Source organism: Oryctolagus cuniculus, chromosome 17 (genome assembly GCF_964237555.1).
Source record: "Oryctolagus cuniculus chromosome 17, mOryCun1.1, whole genome shotgun sequence".
Taxonomy (NCBI): Eukaryota; Metazoa; Chordata; class Mammalia; order Lagomorpha; family Leporidae; genus Oryctolagus; species Oryctolagus cuniculus.
In genome coordinates this window covers 66,247,020-66,265,025 of record NC_091448.1, presented here as the reverse complement: position 1 = coordinate 66,265,025, position 18,006 = coordinate 66,247,020, and the positions used below count along the sequence as shown (strand labels likewise).

General features: G+C 56.0%; 1 protein-coding gene and 1 long non-coding RNA gene across 4 annotated transcripts in view; one reads left to right on the top strand and one right to left on the bottom strand.

Moving 5' to 3' along the window:
* Positions 1 to 14,421, top strand: part of COPS3 (COP9 signalosome subunit 3) — a 25,340-nt gene extending 10,919 nt beyond the window's left edge. For all 3 annotated transcript variants that reach the window (XM_002723323.5, XM_070061736.1, XM_051831048.2), the window contains exons 6-12: positions 526 to 705; positions 3,310 to 3,450; positions 6,270 to 6,443; positions 9,274 to 9,360; positions 12,356 to 12,469; positions 13,064 to 13,144; positions 14,119 to 14,421. In XM_002723323.5, the coding sequence (XP_002723369.1) occupies positions 526 to 705; positions 3,310 to 3,450; positions 6,270 to 6,443; positions 9,274 to 9,360; positions 12,356 to 12,469; positions 13,064 to 13,144; positions 14,119 to 14,172 (831 nt within the window). In that variant the 3' untranslated portion in view covers positions 14,173 to 14,421. The remainder of the gene's footprint in view (positions 1 to 525; positions 706 to 3,309; positions 3,451 to 6,269; positions 6,444 to 9,273; positions 9,361 to 12,355; positions 12,470 to 13,063; positions 13,145 to 14,118) is intronic.
* Positions 13,894 to 17,994, bottom strand: LOC127486810 (uncharacterized). The gene is made up of 2 exons (XR_007913394.2): positions 17,169 to 17,994; positions 13,894 to 14,321 (listed from the first exon to the last, which is right to left on the bottom strand). It is a non-coding gene; the product is annotated as an uncharacterized lncRNA (long non-coding RNA).
* Positions 17,995 to 18,006: the final 12 nt, after the last annotated feature.

Below are 18,006 nucleotides of genomic sequence, written 5' to 3'. Positions count from 1 at the left end.
GGGAATGAAGTAGCCAGGACTCAAACCAGGCACTCTGGTATGGGATGCCAGCATCCCGGGCAGTGGCATAACCCGCTGCACCACAGCGCCCACCCCAACAAATAATAATTTATCACAAAGTTGAGAAGGATCAATAGAAGCAAAAGCTTCTGTCTTAGTCCCATCATGCAGGCGTGTTTCTGTTCCACCAGCTCAGTGAAGAGAACAGGATACCCGGTTTGCCTGTCTGTAAAGATGCGCGTGGTTGGATGAGTTTCTAAGCTATAACTGAGCCTTATCTGTGTAGCTCTCTATTTTCTGTTCATTTTTTCCGTTCAGGCCTGCCCTGCCTTACACTGATCAGTTGTTTTTAAGATGCTATTTTATTCTCTGTTAAGAAAGTGGAGTCGTGTGTTGCCATTTAGGTAATTTCTGTCAGTAAGGTAGGAAACAAAATAACATTTTCTTGGAGTTTCTAGAATCTGTGTCTTCCTTCTGCTAAAGCCTGCCAACCTAAAATCATGACTTAATACAAATTGTTCACAGCTTTGTTTGCTGGCAAAATGCTTTAAACCTGCCCTTCCGTATCTTGATGTGGACATGATGGACATTTGTAAAGAGAACGGAGCCTATGACGCGAAGCACTTCTTATGTTACTATTACTACGGAGGCATGATCTACACGGGGCTGAAGAACTTCGAAAGAGCGCTCTACTTCTACGAACAGGTAGTCACCCCTGCGTCCCTGAGCCTGCCTTGACCCTCAGGTTCACAGTGGGGGGGCCTCCGAGTGGGAGGCCCCTGTGGGCCTGGGAATGGTGCTGGCTGGCACCACGCGCTGGGGGGCGGTGTGATGAGTGGATGCTGGTCAAGGCTGCACTGCCTCCACCCCAGCTCACTTGGGTACGTTACAGTCTCTTCGCAGACCCCTCTGCACGCAGGGGAGAGGTTGGACTGAGTCATCGCTAAAGTGTTATCCTAAAACCATGGGCGGTGCTGTGTTAGGTTTTGTCTGCTGAAGTGTATAAAGTGTTCTCATGGTTCACGATTCAGAGGGTGTTACAGAGCACACCCACCTTGACTGTGTCTGCGTGATGAAACGTGGAATATTCTGGAGGTTTACTGAAAGAGATGAATGTTAATGTGCTGGGATAAATTGGGCAGACATTTGTCAGCTCGTGTTAATTCACAATGTGTGTTAAACAGGTGACCTGCAGAGTGCTCCCTGCTGGGTTGGGGCACTCCCACGTGACACTCAGTATGCACACTGTATACACACCGTGGCTGTGAGCAGTGTTCCGGGGAGTAACAGAGGAGAACTGCCCAGGGCCTGGGGTGGAGTCCTTGTAGGGTGCGTCTAGTCGGGTTAAATCTTCAGGCTGCCTTCTCTTCAAGTTACGGTCGTGTGTTCAGAAAATGGCAGAAACATCATATAGAGCTAATGAATGTATTATCACATTCAGTCCAAAACTGTAATCCAAACAGGCTGTTGATCTGGAGACGTCAGGGGGATGTGGACATTGAAAAGCAGGAGAGAGTGTGATGCAGTGTGCTTGGGAAATGTTTCCGGCTCAGATAGTTAAAATGCTAAGAACAAAGCACCTTTGATGTGTATGGACAGAATCCTGTTACCTGAAATCATACTTAGTCCTCAGCTGTGGCCAGGTGGTGAGTTTGTCTCGTGTCCGTCCACCTCACGCAGCTGTGGTTTAGGGATATGCCTGCAGTTGTAGATGGTGGTAGCACCCTGATCTCCGAAAATGATCCTGATTATAGCTTTAGAAACCATTCCTGAAGGATGTTCTTAGATCCTACAGCGCTGTGTAAGGTAGAGTGTAAAAGTAGCTCCGTCTTCTCATACCCTCCTGAGGTGAACCCGGTTAGTTCCTAGTCCCAGAACGGGTGGAGATCTTTGCAGACACATAGCTGAGAAGGGACTAGAATCCAGAGTATGTAAAGGCCTCTTACACGTCAACACTAGAAAGAGTAAAATTTGGAAATGGGTGATGGATTTGAGTCGGCGTTTCTGCAGAGCAGGTAGATAGATGGCCATCGTAAGCTCACAGAAGGGCATTCACCATCTATCGTCATGGAAATGCAGGTCAGAACCAGTGTCTCATACCTTGGACCAGGGGGTCTAAAAATTGTGAAGACAGCCAATGGCAAGTGTAAGTATGGCTGAGGATGTGGCGAATTTAGAACCCTTGTGATTACTGATGCCACTGTAGGAACTTTTGCTTTGGAAAACAATTCAGCAGTTCCTCAAAACTTTTAAGCATCCGTTCTATGTGGCCCAGCTATTTCGCCCCCTAGGATCCGCCCGAGAGAGATGAAGGCGTTTGTATATGCTGTGTTCATAGTGGCTTTATTCCTAGTGGGCAAAAGGTGGGACGAGCCCAAACGCCCATCAGCTGAGGAGTGCCTAAAACAGTGTGGCATAGACACACAGTGACGTGCTATTTAACCAGGCGCAGGAAGGAAGGGCCCATCCTTGCCGCAGCGAGGGTGGACCTGGAAGAAACCGGGCACCAGACCGCACGCTGCCTGGTGCCCTATCCATGAGGCACCAGAATAGGCGACTCCACAGAGACACGAAGGACAGTGGGGGTGGGGGTGGGCTGAGGCTGGAAGGAATGGGAGATGACTCTTCTGAACAGGGGTATGAAAACGCCCTGAAGTCAAGCAGCCGTAGAACATAGTGAATTCACATGTCCTCAACAGCCAGGACTGGGCCAGGACGAAGTCAGGAGCCAGGAACCCAAGTATTTGGACCATCACCCACTGCCTTCCCAAGTGTGTTGGGCCAGAAATGGAATGGCCAGGACTTGAACCAGTGCTCTGATATGGGACGTAGGCGTTGTAAGTGGTGCCTTAGCCCGCTGACCACAGTCCCTGTCCCAGAGTAGTATACGTTAGAAGGGTAAATCTTGGGCTGGGTGTTTGGTGCTTGGGCTGTGTGCTTACCCTCAGTGGAGTACCTGGGCTCAGTCCTGGCTCCACTCCTAATTCCAGTCTCCTGCTAATGGCACTCTGGGAGGTGCTGGCTCCAGTAAATGAGTTCCTGCCACCCCTTGAGAGAGCCAGACTGGGTGCCAGGCTCCTGGCCTCTGCCTGGCCCAGCGCGAGGTGTTGCGGGCATTCGAGGAGAGAGGCAGTGAATGGAAGATCTCTGTCTGTCTCTCTGCAAACTTTATACTGTGTGTATTTATGTATCAATAAACCTGGTATGAAAATAGCAGTGGGACATTCGGTAGAAGTGGTGTGTAATGGGGGCGCTGTCTGCAGCCGTGGTGTGCTGTGTCCTCACACAAAGCTTTCTTCTCTCGCTCAGGCTATTACTACTCCTGCCATGGCCGTCAGCCACATTATGTTGGAATCATATAAAAAGTATATTCTAGTGTCTTTGATATTACTTGGGAAAGTACAACAGCTACCAAAATACACGTCCCAGATCGTGGGTAGATTCATCAAGGTAAGTTTTAAACATAAAGTTGACTTTTTTTTTAAAGGCAGAGTTAGACAGAGAGAGACAGAGAGAAAGGTCTTCCTTTTTCCGTTGGTTCACACCGTAAGTGGACGCTATGGCTGGTGCATTGTGGCCGGCGCGCTGCACCAACCCGAAGCCAGGAGCCAGGTGCTTCCTCCTGGTCTCCCATGCGGGTGCAGGGCCCAAAGACCTGGGCCATCCTCCATTGCACTCCCGGGCCACAGCAGAGAGCTGGACTGGAAGAGGAGCAACCGGGACTGAATCAGTGCCCCAACCGGGACTAGAACCTGGGGTGCTGGCGCCGCAGGCGGAGGATTAGCCTAGTGAGCTGCAGTGCCGGCCTGAAGTTGACTTCTTACGCAGCGTGTGAAGTACACAGAGACGGGGTAACGGCAGACGTGTGTGATTTTTTTTGGAGGGTTGGTGCTCCCCAGCAGCCTCAGAGGAGTGACGTGCCCTCAGCGGGCGCCGGGGCTGCAGTTCAGGCAGGACCTTGTTCCCTGTGGGCTGTTCTCCGGAAGCTGCTCGTCCTGTGGGCAGGCCAGCTCTGCCGGTTTGGCTCCTACAGGGGGCGACTTTGTTTTCTCCTTTGTCTTCATTATGTTCAGCAAAGCACTGAACAAGCAGTGCTGACCAGCCCAAGTGTTGGGGAACCTTATGAGAGCGCATTTTTTAAAATTTATTTGAGAGGTAGAGTTACAGACAGTGAGAGAGACAGAGAGAGAGGTCCTCCGTCCTCTGGTTCACTCCCCAAATGGCCACAATGGCTGGAGCTGAGTCGATCTAAAGCCAGGAGCCAGGAGCTTCTTCCAGGTCTCCCATGTGGGTGCAGGGGCGCAAGCACTTGGGCCATCTTCCACTGCTTTCCCAGGCCACAGCATAGAGCTGGATGGGAGGAGGAGCAGCTAGACTAGAGCCGGTGCCCATATGGGATGCTGGTGCTTCAGGCAGAGGATTAATCTACTGCGCCACAGTCCAGCCCCACGAGAGCTTTTGAGGAAGACCATAGTGCTGCTCACTGAACTTTTGTCCCAGTTCTCACTGCTCTGGGACAAGAGCTAAAAAATTACAATTTTATAAAAATTTTACATACATACTCATGATTTTTATTTCCGTTATTATTTTTTTTTTTTAAAGATCTGTTTACATATTTGAGAGGTAGAGCATCAGAGAAAGAGAGCGAGCTTCCATCCGCTGGTTCTCTCCCCAAATGGCCACAACAGTCAGGGCTGGGCCAGGCTGAAGCCGGGAGCCTGGAGCTCCATCCGGGTCTCACACTGGTGGCAGGGGCCCAAGCACCTGGGCCACCCTCTGCTGCTTTTCCAGCTGCAACAGCAGGAGTTGGGTGAGAAGGAAAGCAGCCAGGATCCGAGCCAGCACCCAGATGAGGGGTGCCAGTGTCACAGTGGCGGCTGCACCTCTGCGGCACCACGCCTGTCCAGCGGAGCCGTTCAGAGGGGTCATAAGCTAACGGTCGTTGTGGCGACAGTTCCGCCCGACCATCCTTGTGCAGAATCCGGATGTGAGGGCCCCAGTCGGAGTCTCCTGTGGGGAGCCTGCGTGCTGGCCTGTTGAAGACAGCCAGGCAGCCTGAGCCCGGGAGTGGGTGGTGGCACTCAGAGCTCCGTGCTGGGCTGCTCACAGGCGAGGGGTGGCTGAAGCAGGGCCCTGCCCTCCTTGGAAGAGCCCCGGGCAGGGTGGCTCTGGGCAGCCATGATGATGGAGCGCGCCTTCGGGTCAAGCCGCCTGCTTTGGTGGGAACGCTGGGTGTCAGCCGCCCTAACTAGTGATTTAAGATGGTTTCTTGGCCGGCGCCGTGGCTCACTAGGCTAATCCTCCGCTTGTGGCGCCGGCACATGGGGTTCTAGTCCCAGCTGGGGCGCCGGATTCTGTCCCGGTTGCCCCTCTTCCAGGCCAGCTCTCTGCTGTGGCCGGGAGTGCAGTGGAGGATGGCCCAAGTGCTTGGGCCCTGCACCCCATGGGAGACCAGGAGAAGCACCTGGCTCCTGCCATCGGATCAGCGCAGTGCGCCGGCCGCAGCGGCCATTGGAGGGTGAACCAACGGCAAAGGAAGACCTTTCTCTCTCTCTCTCACTGTCCACTCTGCCTGTCAAAAAAAAAAAAAAAAAAAAAGATGGTTTCTTAAGTGGTGAAAACACAGACTGTAGAGCCAGAGAGGTGGGTTGAGTCCCGCCTGTCACTGTGGGTGCTGCTTCCTGGGACAGTTCCGCATCGTTCTGCCCCGATTTAAAATTGCACACAGGGCATAGCGTGTATAAAACACCCACAGCAGCTCAGGCCCTTGGTCGGTGCTCAGCCACACCTGCGCGCATGCTCCAGTCTTCCTTGTTGCCAGAAGTGGCGTGTGTAAGTGTGTGTGTGTGTGTGAGAGAGAGAGAGAGAAAGAGAGAGAGAGACGCGAGGGGAGTTGGGAATGGGCGGAGTTGGCCCGCCTTCTGAGGCTAGCGCATCGATAGAACAAGACAGCTGCACTGAGGGAGGCGGGGCACGCACGCCGTGACTGAGCTCAGTGGCCGTCCACCTGCCGTGCGGTTCCCTGCTCTGCACCGCAGACTTGATCCGCGGGCCATCACTCCACAGCGCGACCAGACACTTGCTTTGGATAAGTTACGGCTGGTTCCGGAGCGGGTGTTGCTACCTGACTGTGGTGCGGAGTGTGCTTGCTCAAAACACAGTTTTGTAAGCGGGTGGGTTTTGTGGGTTTTGTTTGTTTTCTCTTCCTGTGCACATTTCCGTCCTCGGAAGTTTTGATCTGGGTCTCTCCCCCGCTTCAAACCCTTCAGCCCCTCAGCAATGCCTACCACGAGCTGGCACAGGTGTATTCCACCAACAACCCCTCGGAGCTCCGGAACCTGGTGAACAAGCACAGCGAGGCGTTCACCCGGGACAACAACATGGGGCTGGTGAAGCAGTGCCTGTCCTCGCTGTACAAGAAGAACATCCAGAGGCTGACGAAGGTGAGGCGGCCCCCCCCGCCCCCTCCCCCACCCCGTGCTGAGGACGCAGGGGCGGGGCTACAGGACGGCCCGGTGACCATGCCAAGACCTGCTTTCTGATTGGTTTTCCAGAGCTCGATTTGTATCTCTGGGTCTTCTCCGGGCTAGAGCAGGCTATTGGAGAAGAGGAGCGGGTGAGGAGGACGGGAGGTGGGCCGTGGGGCTGCCCTGGGAGGCAGGCAAGGTAGCCCCGGAGAGGTCGGCAGTGCCATGTGGGCAGTGAGGGGGGTTTCAGTGACACAGGCCAGGGCGGTCCCAGCGGCTTGGGAGCCTCAGCTGCGCCGATCTCTGACTTGCACACAGTAGACTCGGACTGCTTGCTTAGACCACGGGTGTGTGCGCTCGACGTGTAGGATATTACCTGATTCTTATTTTTCAGATGTTGATAGCGATGGTTTTTGATTATAGAAAACACACTTATCACCAGGTGTTCAAACAGTATGGGCAACATACAAAGGAAAATGAAGCCTACTCCCACTAAGAGTAGCTCACACGCGGAGGACTGCTTTTTCCTGTCGAGCCTCCTGTGGGCCGGTATCCAGTAGTTCGCGATGCAGCGGGAAGTGTGACAGATCTGTACCTGTGCGTCCCCTGCCCCCTGTCCGTGGTCGCGGCTGGGAAGGAGGCTGTGTTGCTGGTAGGATGATGGGCTTGGCAACCTGAGGACCCAGGAGGGGGACCTTTCTGGAAGCCGGGAAGAGTGGCAGCCAAGTTGTGGTGGTTGTAGAGGTAGTGGAATGAGATTGCCATCAGCTGCCCTCAGGGAGAGAGCGGGGACCCACCCCACTAGGTTACTGAATACAGGCAAGATTTCTAATCTGTGAGTGTCCAGCTCCCTACCTCTGTGCCTGGGAAGGCAGTGGAGGATGGCCAAATGCTTGGGCCTGGCTACCCGTGTGGGACCTGGATGGAGCTCCTGACTCCTGGCTTTGGGCTGGGCCAGACATGGCAGTTACAGCCATTTGGGGAGTGAACCAGCAGATGGAAGATCAGTCTGTCTGTCTTGCTCTGCCTTTCAAATAAATAAGTAAGTCTTTTTTGTTTTTTTTTTTTTTTGTTGTTGTTTTTCATTAAATGTTAAAATAGCGGTAGGCATTTAGGCTGCTGGTCAGACGCCCGCATCTTCCATTGGAGTGCCTGGGTTCAATACCCAGCTCTGGTTCCGTTCCTGATTCTAGCTTTGTGCTATGGCAGACCCTGGGAGGTAGCAAGTGGTGGCTCAAGTAGTTGGGTCTCTACACCCATGTAGGAGATCTGGGCTGGGTTCCTGGCTCCTGGCTCTGATACTGGCCATTGCAGGCATTTGAGGTGTGAACCAATGGGTGGGAGGTCTTTCTCTCACTCTGCCTCAAGCAAATAAGTTAAAAAAAAAAATTAATGATTTATTCATTTGAGAGAGTTAGAAGGAGAAACAGAGTGAGAGATTTACCATCTGTTGGTTCACTCCCCGGATGGCTGTGACAGCCGGGGCTGGGCCAGGCCAAAGCTAGGAGCTTCATTTGGGTCTCCCACGGGATGCCAGGGCCCCAAGCACCTGGGCCATCTTGCACTGCTTTCCCAGGCCATAGCAGGGAGCTGGATGGGAAGTGGAGCAGCTGGGACACAAACCGGTACCCGTATGGGATGCCGATGTCACAGGCGGTGGCTTTCCCTGCTGTGCCACAAAGCCAGCCCCTAATTTAAAAATATTTTTTTAATCAAAATATTAATGAGGGTAAAAGATGCTACATGTTCAGCAAGATGTTAAGTTGTAGAATCGCAGATGAAAGTTGAATGAATTAGAATTGCTGACAGACATTGAACAAGGCGCCATCGCTGCAGAAACCATCAGTTAAGGGTCTGGTGTCTACTAAGCAGGCGTCGCTAAAACAGGGAAGGTGTCCAGATGGTTACTCCAGGGCCTGGGTCCTTCACCTGCCGAGTCGTGGTGGGTTGTGTCACGTTAGGCTTATGGGCAGCGCCTAGGGGACCTGGGTGGCTAAGGGGCGTGTCTCGTCCAGAGGTCGCCTCTCTGGTGGTGGCTGTTACACTTGCCCTGGTGGCCTAGTGCCAGAGTAGTAGAGGGAGAAGGCACTTAGCCCGATTTGCTGCGCACGGGCATTGCTGCCGTGTGCACTGCTCTGCCTTGCCCTTCTCTCTGTCCGGCAGTGTTCGTGGCATGGATTCTTTCTAGTTTGTTGTTTTTTTTTTTTTTTTTAACCAACCACATTAGAAGTCTGTCTCACTGCGGTGCTCTGTCCTTACCCAGACTTTGAGTAGGTGTGCAATGTTTTGCGGTGGTGAGCACCATTAACAGTGCATGCCTGTGGCCTCATATAGATAGGGAAGTGTGTGTAGGTGAAGCCATGAGTGGCCTAAGGCGGGTGCTGGCTGCTGGCTGGGCATCCGAGTGGGCGTGGCTGCCGGCCTGGCTGGGGAGGTTTCCCAGACTGGTGCCAGTGCGCAGTGTGGTCAGACGTGTGGAATCGCGGTGCAGTGTCACGTCGTGTTTTCCTGGTGATGTGAGGCAGGGTGGTTTTCACGTGCTGGGGCCCTCTGACTTCCGTGTTTGCAGTCTTTGCTTCTCACAGCTGTGGTTTGCCCTTTCCCTCTTGTCTGCGAAAGTGCTGTGTGCCTCTGTGTGGGGCATGAGCCCTGTCATTGCTGCTCTCAGCAGCTGCGGCCAGCGCAGGTGGGTGGGTCCATCTCTAGCTGTCTGCACCTGTGACGACACGCCTTGCCTCTGTCCACACCGTGACGACATGCCTTTCTCCTGCTGTTCACACAAGCGTAATTCTGCTCTGACTTTCAGACCTTCCTCACGCTGTCCTTACAAGACATGGCGAGTCGCGTGCAGCTCTCGGGTCCTCAGGAGGCGGAGAAGTACGTTCTGCACATGGTAAGTGGACCTCCCCTGTCACAAGTGAACTGGGCCTGTGTGTGCTTGGGAAGTAAGAGGCGCTCGTTCCGGAACAGCGAAGCAGGAGAAGCCAAGCACCCCTTGTCACCGGTCCCTGCATAGGAGGCCCAGCGTGGCGTGTGTCCTGTTTGCATCCGTAAAGCTCATGAAATGGAAGGGTCAGGTGGAGGAAGGAGCATCAAGTGGGGCCCCTCCCCCGCTGCATCAGGAGAGCCAGCAGTGCCCCCGCCCCGCGCTGTCCCTGGCCGCTGCTCTGTGCGCGGTCTGGGGGTCCCTGGCCACACCTCGAGTAGGCGTGTAGGATGCTGGAGCGACACCCGGAGCTCCACACCCATGGACACTGACCGTTCCCGCCGTGCCCCTGTGAGTTCCGCCAGGAGATGTGACGTCACAGCCTCTGGGGGCAGCGGCGAGGGTCACGCAGGGGGCTGCCCGGCTTGAGAGGGGCTGCAGGGGCGGGGCTCTCAGGGCAGGCAGCTGCCCAGGGAGGTGCCAGGAGTGCGCAGCTGCCCCTCGCGGAGGGCCCCGTGAGCCTCCCACCCCCAGGAAGGGGCAGCCCCGGCCTCCGCCGATCGGAGCACGGCCTGGCTCCTTGGGCCCTCCTGCAGGCCCACTCACTGTTGGGAGCTTACAGCCCGCCCTGTGGTGAGTGTGGCCCTGGGCTTGGAGCTGTGGCTCACCACTGAACCACCTCGCCCTTCTGGGTGGGTGGACGGTTGTCACAGGAGTGTGCTGTGGGGAACGCAGGTCCACATTCATCTGGGTGCCTTCCGTCCATTTTTTAAAATTGTTTATTTGTAAGGCAGAGCAACAGAGAAAGATAGAAACATCTTCCATGTGTTAGCTTACTGCTTTAATGGCTGCAAAGTTTGGGGCTGGGCCAGGCCGAAGTCCGGAGACTGGAACTCAGTCCGGTTCTCCCCTGTTTTTGTTAGGGACCCAAGTACTTGAGTCATCTGCTGTACGCCAGCAGGAAGCTGGATCGGAACAGGGCAGGGGGGCCAGTGCTGTGGCGCAGCAGGTTAAAGCCCTGGCCTGCAGTGCCGGCATCCCATATGGGCACTGGTTCTAGTACCGGCTGCTCCACTTCTGATCCAGCTCTCTGCTATGGCCTGGGAAGGCAGTGGAAGATGGCCCAAGTCCTTGGGCCCCTGCACCCATGTGGGAGACCAGCAGCTGTTGTGGCCATTTGGGGAGTGAACCAGCAGATGAAAGACCTCTTTCTTTCTCTCTCTTTCTCTCTGTAACTCTGCTTTTCAAATAAATAAGTAAATCTTTTATTTTTTAAAAAAAGAGGGGCCAGAGGCCGGCGCCGCGGCTCACTAGGCTAATCCTCCGCCTAGCGGCGCCGGCACACCGGGTTCTAGTCCCGGTCGGGGCGCCGGATTCTGTCCCGGTTGCCCCTCTTCCAGGCCAGCCCTCTGCTGTGGCCAGGGAGTGCAGTGGAGGATGGCCCAGGTGCTTGGGCCCTGCACCCCATGGGAGACCAGGAGAAGCACCTGGCTCCTGGCTCCTGCCATCGGATCAGCGCGGTGCGCCGGCCGCAGTGTGCCGGCCGCGGCGGCCATTGGAGGGTGAACCAACGGCAAAAGGAAGACCTTTCTCTCTCTCTCTCTCTCTCACTGTCCACTCTGCCTGTCAAAAAAAACAAAACAAAACAAAACAAAAAAAAAGGGGCCAGTGCCATGGCTCACTTGGTTAATCCTCCGCCTGTGGCGCTGGTGTCCCATATGGGCGCTGGGTTCTAGTCCCGGTTGCCCCTCTTCCAGTCCAGCTCTCTGCTGTGGCCTGGGAAGGCAGTGGAGGATGGCCCAAGTGCTTGGGAACCTGCACCTGCATGGGAGACTGGGAGGAAGCACCTAGCTCCTGGCTTCGGATCGGCATGGTGTGCCGGCTGTAGTGGCTATTTGGGGGGTGAACCAACGGAAGGAAGACCTTTCTGTCTGTCTCTCTCACTGTCAAACTCTGTCAAAATAATAATAATAATAAAAAAGGGATTCTCTATCTGCTGGTTCACACCCCAAATGGCACCAACAGCCAGAGTTGGCCAGTCCCGAGCCAGGAGCCTCCTCCGGGTCTCCCATGTGTGTCCAGGGGCCGTTAGCAGGAAGCTGGATCAGCTTAACCCGCTGCACTGCAGCGTCGACCCCAGATAAATAAGTCTTAAAAAGAAAAAAAATGTGAAGGGGCGCTCTGCCCACGTGGAGCTGTTCCTGTCTGATGTGTGCTGGCCTCTTTGGCTGGCGTCTCGCCCAGGCCAGCTCAGGCAGCGCTGTTGCACTGTCCAAGGGCGCCCCGGCCCCACCCCCACCCTGTGCAGCCGTTGCTCGGGGCCGGGGAGACCTGCTGGGGGCTCGTGTTGGCCTCTCACGTGCCACCTTCGTGGGCAGGATTTGGCTTTGAGGTCCCGTCCCGTAGTCGGCCGTGAAAGGAACAGCACAGACCTCGGAGCCGCCTTGGAATCTGAAGCGCGGGGAGACCCCTCCTCCCCTGGGGTGAAAGACGCACCCTAGGGTCTCTTAGAAAAGCAGCGGCAGGACAGACTGCCGCTCAGGGAAGGGTGGAGACTGCCCGAGAGCATTGCACCAGTGCAGCCAGACACTAAGGGCCCGCACGATGCAGAAGGCAGATCCGGAGAGAGAGGCAGAGGCGTGGTTCCAGGAGCTAGGAGGCGGCAGTGGGGGTGACTGTTCACGGGCGTAGGGGTTCCGTCCATGGCGCTGACAGTGCTCTGGAGACAGCCATACCGCGTGCCGGCGAGTTGTGCTCACACGGGGCTTCAGAGTTCACCGTGGTGAAAAACAGCTCCCAGCCAAGGGGAGATTGCGAGAGTGTGTATATGTGTGTGTGTGCGCGTGTGGAGGGAGTGTGCTGTGCAGCCCGCAGCATCTGTGCTGCTCTGTGCTCGCCCCGACGCCGCGTGGCCGGAGGCTCACGTGGTGTCTGTGTCCACGCGGCTTTCTCTCTCTCCCAGATAGAAGACGGGGAGATTTTTGCAAGTATCAACCAGAAGGACGGCATGGTCAGTTTCCATGACAACCCTGAGAAATACAACAACCCCGCCATGCTCCACCACATGGATCAGGAGGTGAGTGTCGGCGACTGCGGTCAGCCCAGGACGGCAGTCTCAGGCCAGGCTGCTTAAGGTTCCCCGGCCGTGAAGAGATGGTTTCCGGCTGCCGCCCCCACGCCTGCCGTGACGGCTGCCCGCACTGGGGCGCTTCGGAGCTGTGAAATCCCAGTTGTTGGTTCAGAAACAGCGGCCCCCGTTCAGCAGCAGGGTCGGGGGCACCTGGAGGAGGGCAGGGGCAGAGCCCGCGGCCGTGGTGCCCGGGATGTGAGGGGCTTGTGCAGGCAGCCTGTGCCCCTGCCTCTGAGGAGGGAGGTGGCTGAGCCAGAGACCCGAGGCAGCACAGGGAGCTGCCCCAGGATGGCTCGGATGCCGCCACCTCCCCGCTTTTCCATTCTGTTTCAATGAAGAACCCTGAAAACCAGCAGTGGTCTTGGTACTCGTGTGATGGCAGCTGGTCGCCACTTCGTGTGGTTAAGCTTGGGGTTCCCTGTAAGCGCCCGGTGATCAGGTACTTCCTGCCGGCCTGTCGGGCGGGAGGCGGTGCTCGCACGGCCCCTGGGTGGTGGTGCCCCTGCCGCTGACCCCGGCCGCCGTGTGTGTGTCCTGCAGATGCTGAAGTGCATAGAGCTGGACGAGCGGCTGAAGGCCATGGACCAGGAGATCACAGTGAATCCCCAGTTCGTGCAGAAGGTGCCTCGGGGCCCTCACTCCAGCAGGGGGTTGGGGGGAGGCCTTGCCCTCGGGAACAGGGACTTGGTTTCAGGTTGCCCAGTGCTTTGTTTTTCTTTTGAAAGATGTATTTTATTTATTTGAAAGGCAGAGTTACAGAGAGAGAGATCTTCCATCCGTGGGTCAATCCCTAAATGGCCACAAAAGCTGGAGCTGGGCCAGGCTGAAGCCAGGAGCCAGGAGCTCCTTCTACGTTTCCCACTTGGGTGCGGGGCCCGAGCACTTGGCCAGCCGCGGCGGCTTTCCCAGGGCATTAGCAGCGAGCTGGGTTGGGAGTGGAGCAGCCGGGACTCGAACGGGCGCCCATTTGGGATGCTGGCACTGCAAGTGGCAGCCTAACCTGCCACACCGTGATGCCAGCCTGTGCCCAGTGTTCTTGGTAAGCTTGACCAGACGGTCGGCAGAGGGAAGGCTGTTCGGCACAGCAGCTAGGATGCTGTTTGGGATGCCCACGTCCCTCATCGGAGTGCCTGGTCCAGCTGCTGGCTCCCCCGAGTCCAGTCCAGCTCTGTGCTGATGTGAACTCTGCTTGGGTGCCTGCCGCCTGTGTGCGACACCCAGGTGGAGAGCTCCCGGCTCCCGGCTTCAGCCTGGCCCAGCCTTGGCTGTTGTGGGCATTTGGGAGTGAGCCAACAGATGCAAGATCTGTCTCTGTTTCTCTGTATCTTTTCTGTCTACATTTCACATAAGATGAAATAAAACAAATGAAACAAAAAAAAAAAAAACCAGAAATCCTTGTTTAAGAGCATTTTCAAAGCACAGCCTGGACATGTGTCTTTGGTTGCCAGAGTGGCTGCAGAAGCGCCGGCTGCCGTGGTGCACAGGGAGGCTTTCCCCTGGCAGGACGAGGCGGGAGGAGCTGGCGTGCTTGCCCGGGGCTGGGGAGAACCCGACCCCGGCCAACCTAAACCCCTGCCCCTGTCTCCCCTTTGCAGAGTATGGGCTCACAGGAGGACGATTCAGGAAACAAACCATCCAGTTACTCTTGAAGCTCACATCCGCCTGGGCCACAGGGGAGGCCGTGGCCGTGGCCGTGGCCAGTACGAGGAGGACAGCAGGGAGCACCAGGCCTGTTCCCCCGGACACTCAGTTTTGTTGACATCTTCAGCCCCATGTGCTTTCAAGACAGGCGTTCTCTCTGCAAAGAAAGGAAGAGAATGCCCAGTCTCTCGTGGATTTATTTATCCTCAGATTATTGTTATTGCATTAAATCTGCCTTTTTGTTTTAGCTGCTTGAACACGGATGTGTCTTCTGTAGCACTCTCTCCCCTGTGTAGTTTCAAACAAGCATTCATTGTGAACAGGAACGGTTGCATCTTGGGAATATTTGAATTGAAAAGTTGTTACTGACGTCCTTTACGACGTGCGCTCTGTAACGGGAGTGGCGGCTGACCAGAGGCCCTGGAGCCTTCCGTGGGTCGCGTGCCTGCCAACGGGAGGACGGAACTCCCTGCCCTGCGGCCTGGCCTATTTCTGAGACCAGCGGCAGGCCCTCCCCGGCTCCGCCAGCGTCTGCGGCTGCGTGTGGATCCTGGGATCCGGGCCTGGGCTTCCGTGCTGTAGCCCAGGACGTGGTGGAGGCTGGGTAGCGGGCGGTCAGATTGGCCGGTCCTTCCCCAGAGGCTGTGTCCCGTGGTGCGAAAAACAAAATCGTTCTCGCTGTTTGTAAGCAAAGAAGCCGACACCTGCGGAGGACTGGGGGCGGCTGGGAAAGCCCCGGGCAGCTGTGGCCGGGTCCAGAGGGCGGGGTTGCACCCAGAGCCGGTGCGCGAGCCTCCCCTCCCCTCCCCTCTGAACTCTCAGAGCATCCGGCTCCCGAATCCCCGCTGCTCGCGTCCCTGGCACCTGCGCCCCCACGGGCCTGCGCCACGTCCCCTCCCGCCGAGACTCACGCCATTCCTTCCTCGTGGGGGAGGCCACCTCGCACTCAGTGTGCAGGATCGCTCCAGAGAGGCTTCCCGCAGCGAGGGCTGGGCCTCTGAATTCTCTCGCGCCGAGGCAAGAACTGGGATAAACCCAGCCAGGGACCCCCGGCCCCGACGACACAAGCGGCTTAAGTAGAGAGCCCTGCCTGTGGTCCAGCGTTTCTAGCGCTCGCCGGGGAGCCCCTCCTGTGCCAAGTTGGGTTCCGGTTCTCTCCCGTTAACTTGCTCTTCAGAGATGAGCGAGCGGGCTGGTTGGTTCTGAGTGTCAGGATACAGGATACCATGTGGCAGAGGATGTTAACTTGCCTGAGCCGTTGGCAAAGTGCCCAGAGGAAATGTGACCGGGTAATTCTGGCTTTGGGAACAGCTGTCTTTTTTTAGGCAGATGGATGACTCAGTGATGGTAAACAGACAAAATCCCACGGCCGGCGTGGCGCACTGCAGCACTGGCAACCCATATGGGCGCCGGTTCTAGTCCTGGCTGCTCCACTTCCGACCCAGCTCTCTGCTATGGCCTGGGAAAACAGTGGAAGATGGCCCAAGTCCTTGGGCCCCTGCACCCGTGTGGGAGACCCGGAGGAAGCTCCTGGCTCCTGGCTTTGGCCCAGCCAAGTCCTCAGCTGGTGATCATTGGCAGCCATTCTGGGGAGTGAACCAGGAGATGGAAGATCTCTGTCCTCTGTCCTTCTCTCTGTAATTCTGCCTTTTAAATAAATAAACCATAAAAAGAAATCCTTCTGCGACCTCTCTTAAAACTGAAACTTTTTTTTTTTTAAGGTTTATTTATTTGAAAGAGTTACACAGAGAAGGAGAGGCAGAGAGAGAGAGAGAAAGTCTATCTGCTGGTTCATTCCCCAATTGGCCGTAACAGCTACAGCTGCTCCAATTTGAAGCCAGGAGCCAGAAGCTTCTTCCGGGTCTCCCACCCGGGTACAGGGGCCCAAGCACTTGGGCCATCTTCTGCTTTCCCAGGCCACAGCAGAGAGCTGGATCAGAAGTGGAGCGACCAGGACTTGAACTGGTGCCCATATGGGATGCCAGCACTGCAGGTGATGGCTTTACCTGCTATGGCGCAGCACCGGCCCCAGCTGTTAAGTTCTTACAGATTCATGTAATTTGAGTAAGCATCTCTAAAGGGTAGGCAGCCATTGGGATACCGGCATCTGGCTCCTGACACAGCTGCTCCGCTTCCGAACCAGCTCCCTGCTAACGTGCCCGGGGAAGAAAAGCGGCAGAACTTGGCCCCAAATGCCTGGATCCCTGCCACCCATGGGGGAGACCTGGATGGAGTTCCAGGCTCCTGACTTCAGCCAGGCCCAGCCACGGCTCTCTGGGGAGTGAACCTGTAGATTCTCTCACTCTACCTTTGCCTTTCAAATACATGAACTAGATCGTGTGTGTGTTGGGGGGAAGATGGCAGCTAAAGCCTGGGGAGTTGGGAAAGATACTAATGGCCCAAATCAGGCTACTGTGACTGAATGGCTTCCCCTCATTGGAGCCTCATCAGCCGATGGCATGGAAATAGTGGAATCTGGACCGGGACTGAGAAAGGGAATTCCTGGAATTAAAGTTCCAAGATGGGGAAAAAATTGTCTTTAAGCTTAAAACGTCACCAATGAGTGTTCGTTTCAGTAACACCTTTTGGTAAGAGAAAAACCAGGAAAAAACATTCCCAGAGTTTGAGAGACCAAAAACCTGATGGAAACAAGACTGTGCAATTAGTGAATGTAGAGTAATTAAAAAGATTTGAGATTTATTCAAGTATCAAAGGCAGCGTTAGAACGAGGACAGACGGAATCTTCCCTCCGCTGGTTCACGACCCAAATAGCTTAGCGGCAACAGTTGGGGCTGGGTCAGGCACGAGCCAGGAGCTTCCTCCAGGGCTCCCACCTGGGCGCAGGGGCCCGGGCACCTGGGCCACCTGCTGCCGCCTTCCCGGGCATATTAGGGAGCCAGATCAGAAGTGGAGCAGCCGGTACCCCTATGGGACAGCCGCACTGCAGGCGGTGGCTTTACCCGCTAGACCCTAAAGAATGGAATTTTTAACCCTGAACTGTCACCTTTATTCCTTGGAACAGCAGAGAGAGACAGGGAGAGCTTCCATCCGCAGGTTCGCCATCTGGATGGTCGCAGCAGCTGGGGCTGGGCCAGGAGCCGCGCACCCTGCGTGGGTCTCCCACGTTGAGCAGGGACCCTCCCCGAGCGGAACCCGGGCAGCGCCCTAACCACGGCTCCAAACGCCCGCCCCTCCAGGGTCTCCTGCACTCTCCAAGCATCCAGCGAGCTCCTGCGTGGCTGACAGCCGAGGAAAAGCGGAATTCCTGGCACGGCTGCGCTTCGGCGGGCCCCGCTCTACCCTCGATTCGGCTCGCTAAGCGCAGCGGCGGGGCTGACCGGGATCAGGGGAACGTGGGTGGCGGCCGCCCCCGACCCCGGGACCTCCGCCCGGGCTCCGTCACCCCCTCAAGCCCGGAGGAGCACCGGAGGCGCCACGAGTTTTACAGACTACATTATGGAATAACTGATATTCGGTCAAAACAAACAATTTCCAAGTGTGGCTCCAACGGTTCCGCGCAGGGAACCGAGTCCCGCGCATGCGCACCGGCGCCCAGCCGCCCAAGCCGAGCACCGCCCCTGTTGCCTGACGGCCGCCGCACCTTCCACCCTCTTCGCGAGGATGGGGTTTATCAGCTATTTAGTGAAAACCGGCGGTGAAACTAAAAGGAGTTACAGCAGGTTTTTACGTTCTCGTCTTTATTTTTCTGTCTTTTGTGGGCAGAAAGTCTAGGATTGGCTCTATTTCCCCCTCAAATCTTTTTGTTTGGTTGGTTTTTACATTTTAAGCACCCCCACACGTTTGAAATGGTTTTGTCCAGCAGCGCTTGCGGGTACGGTTTA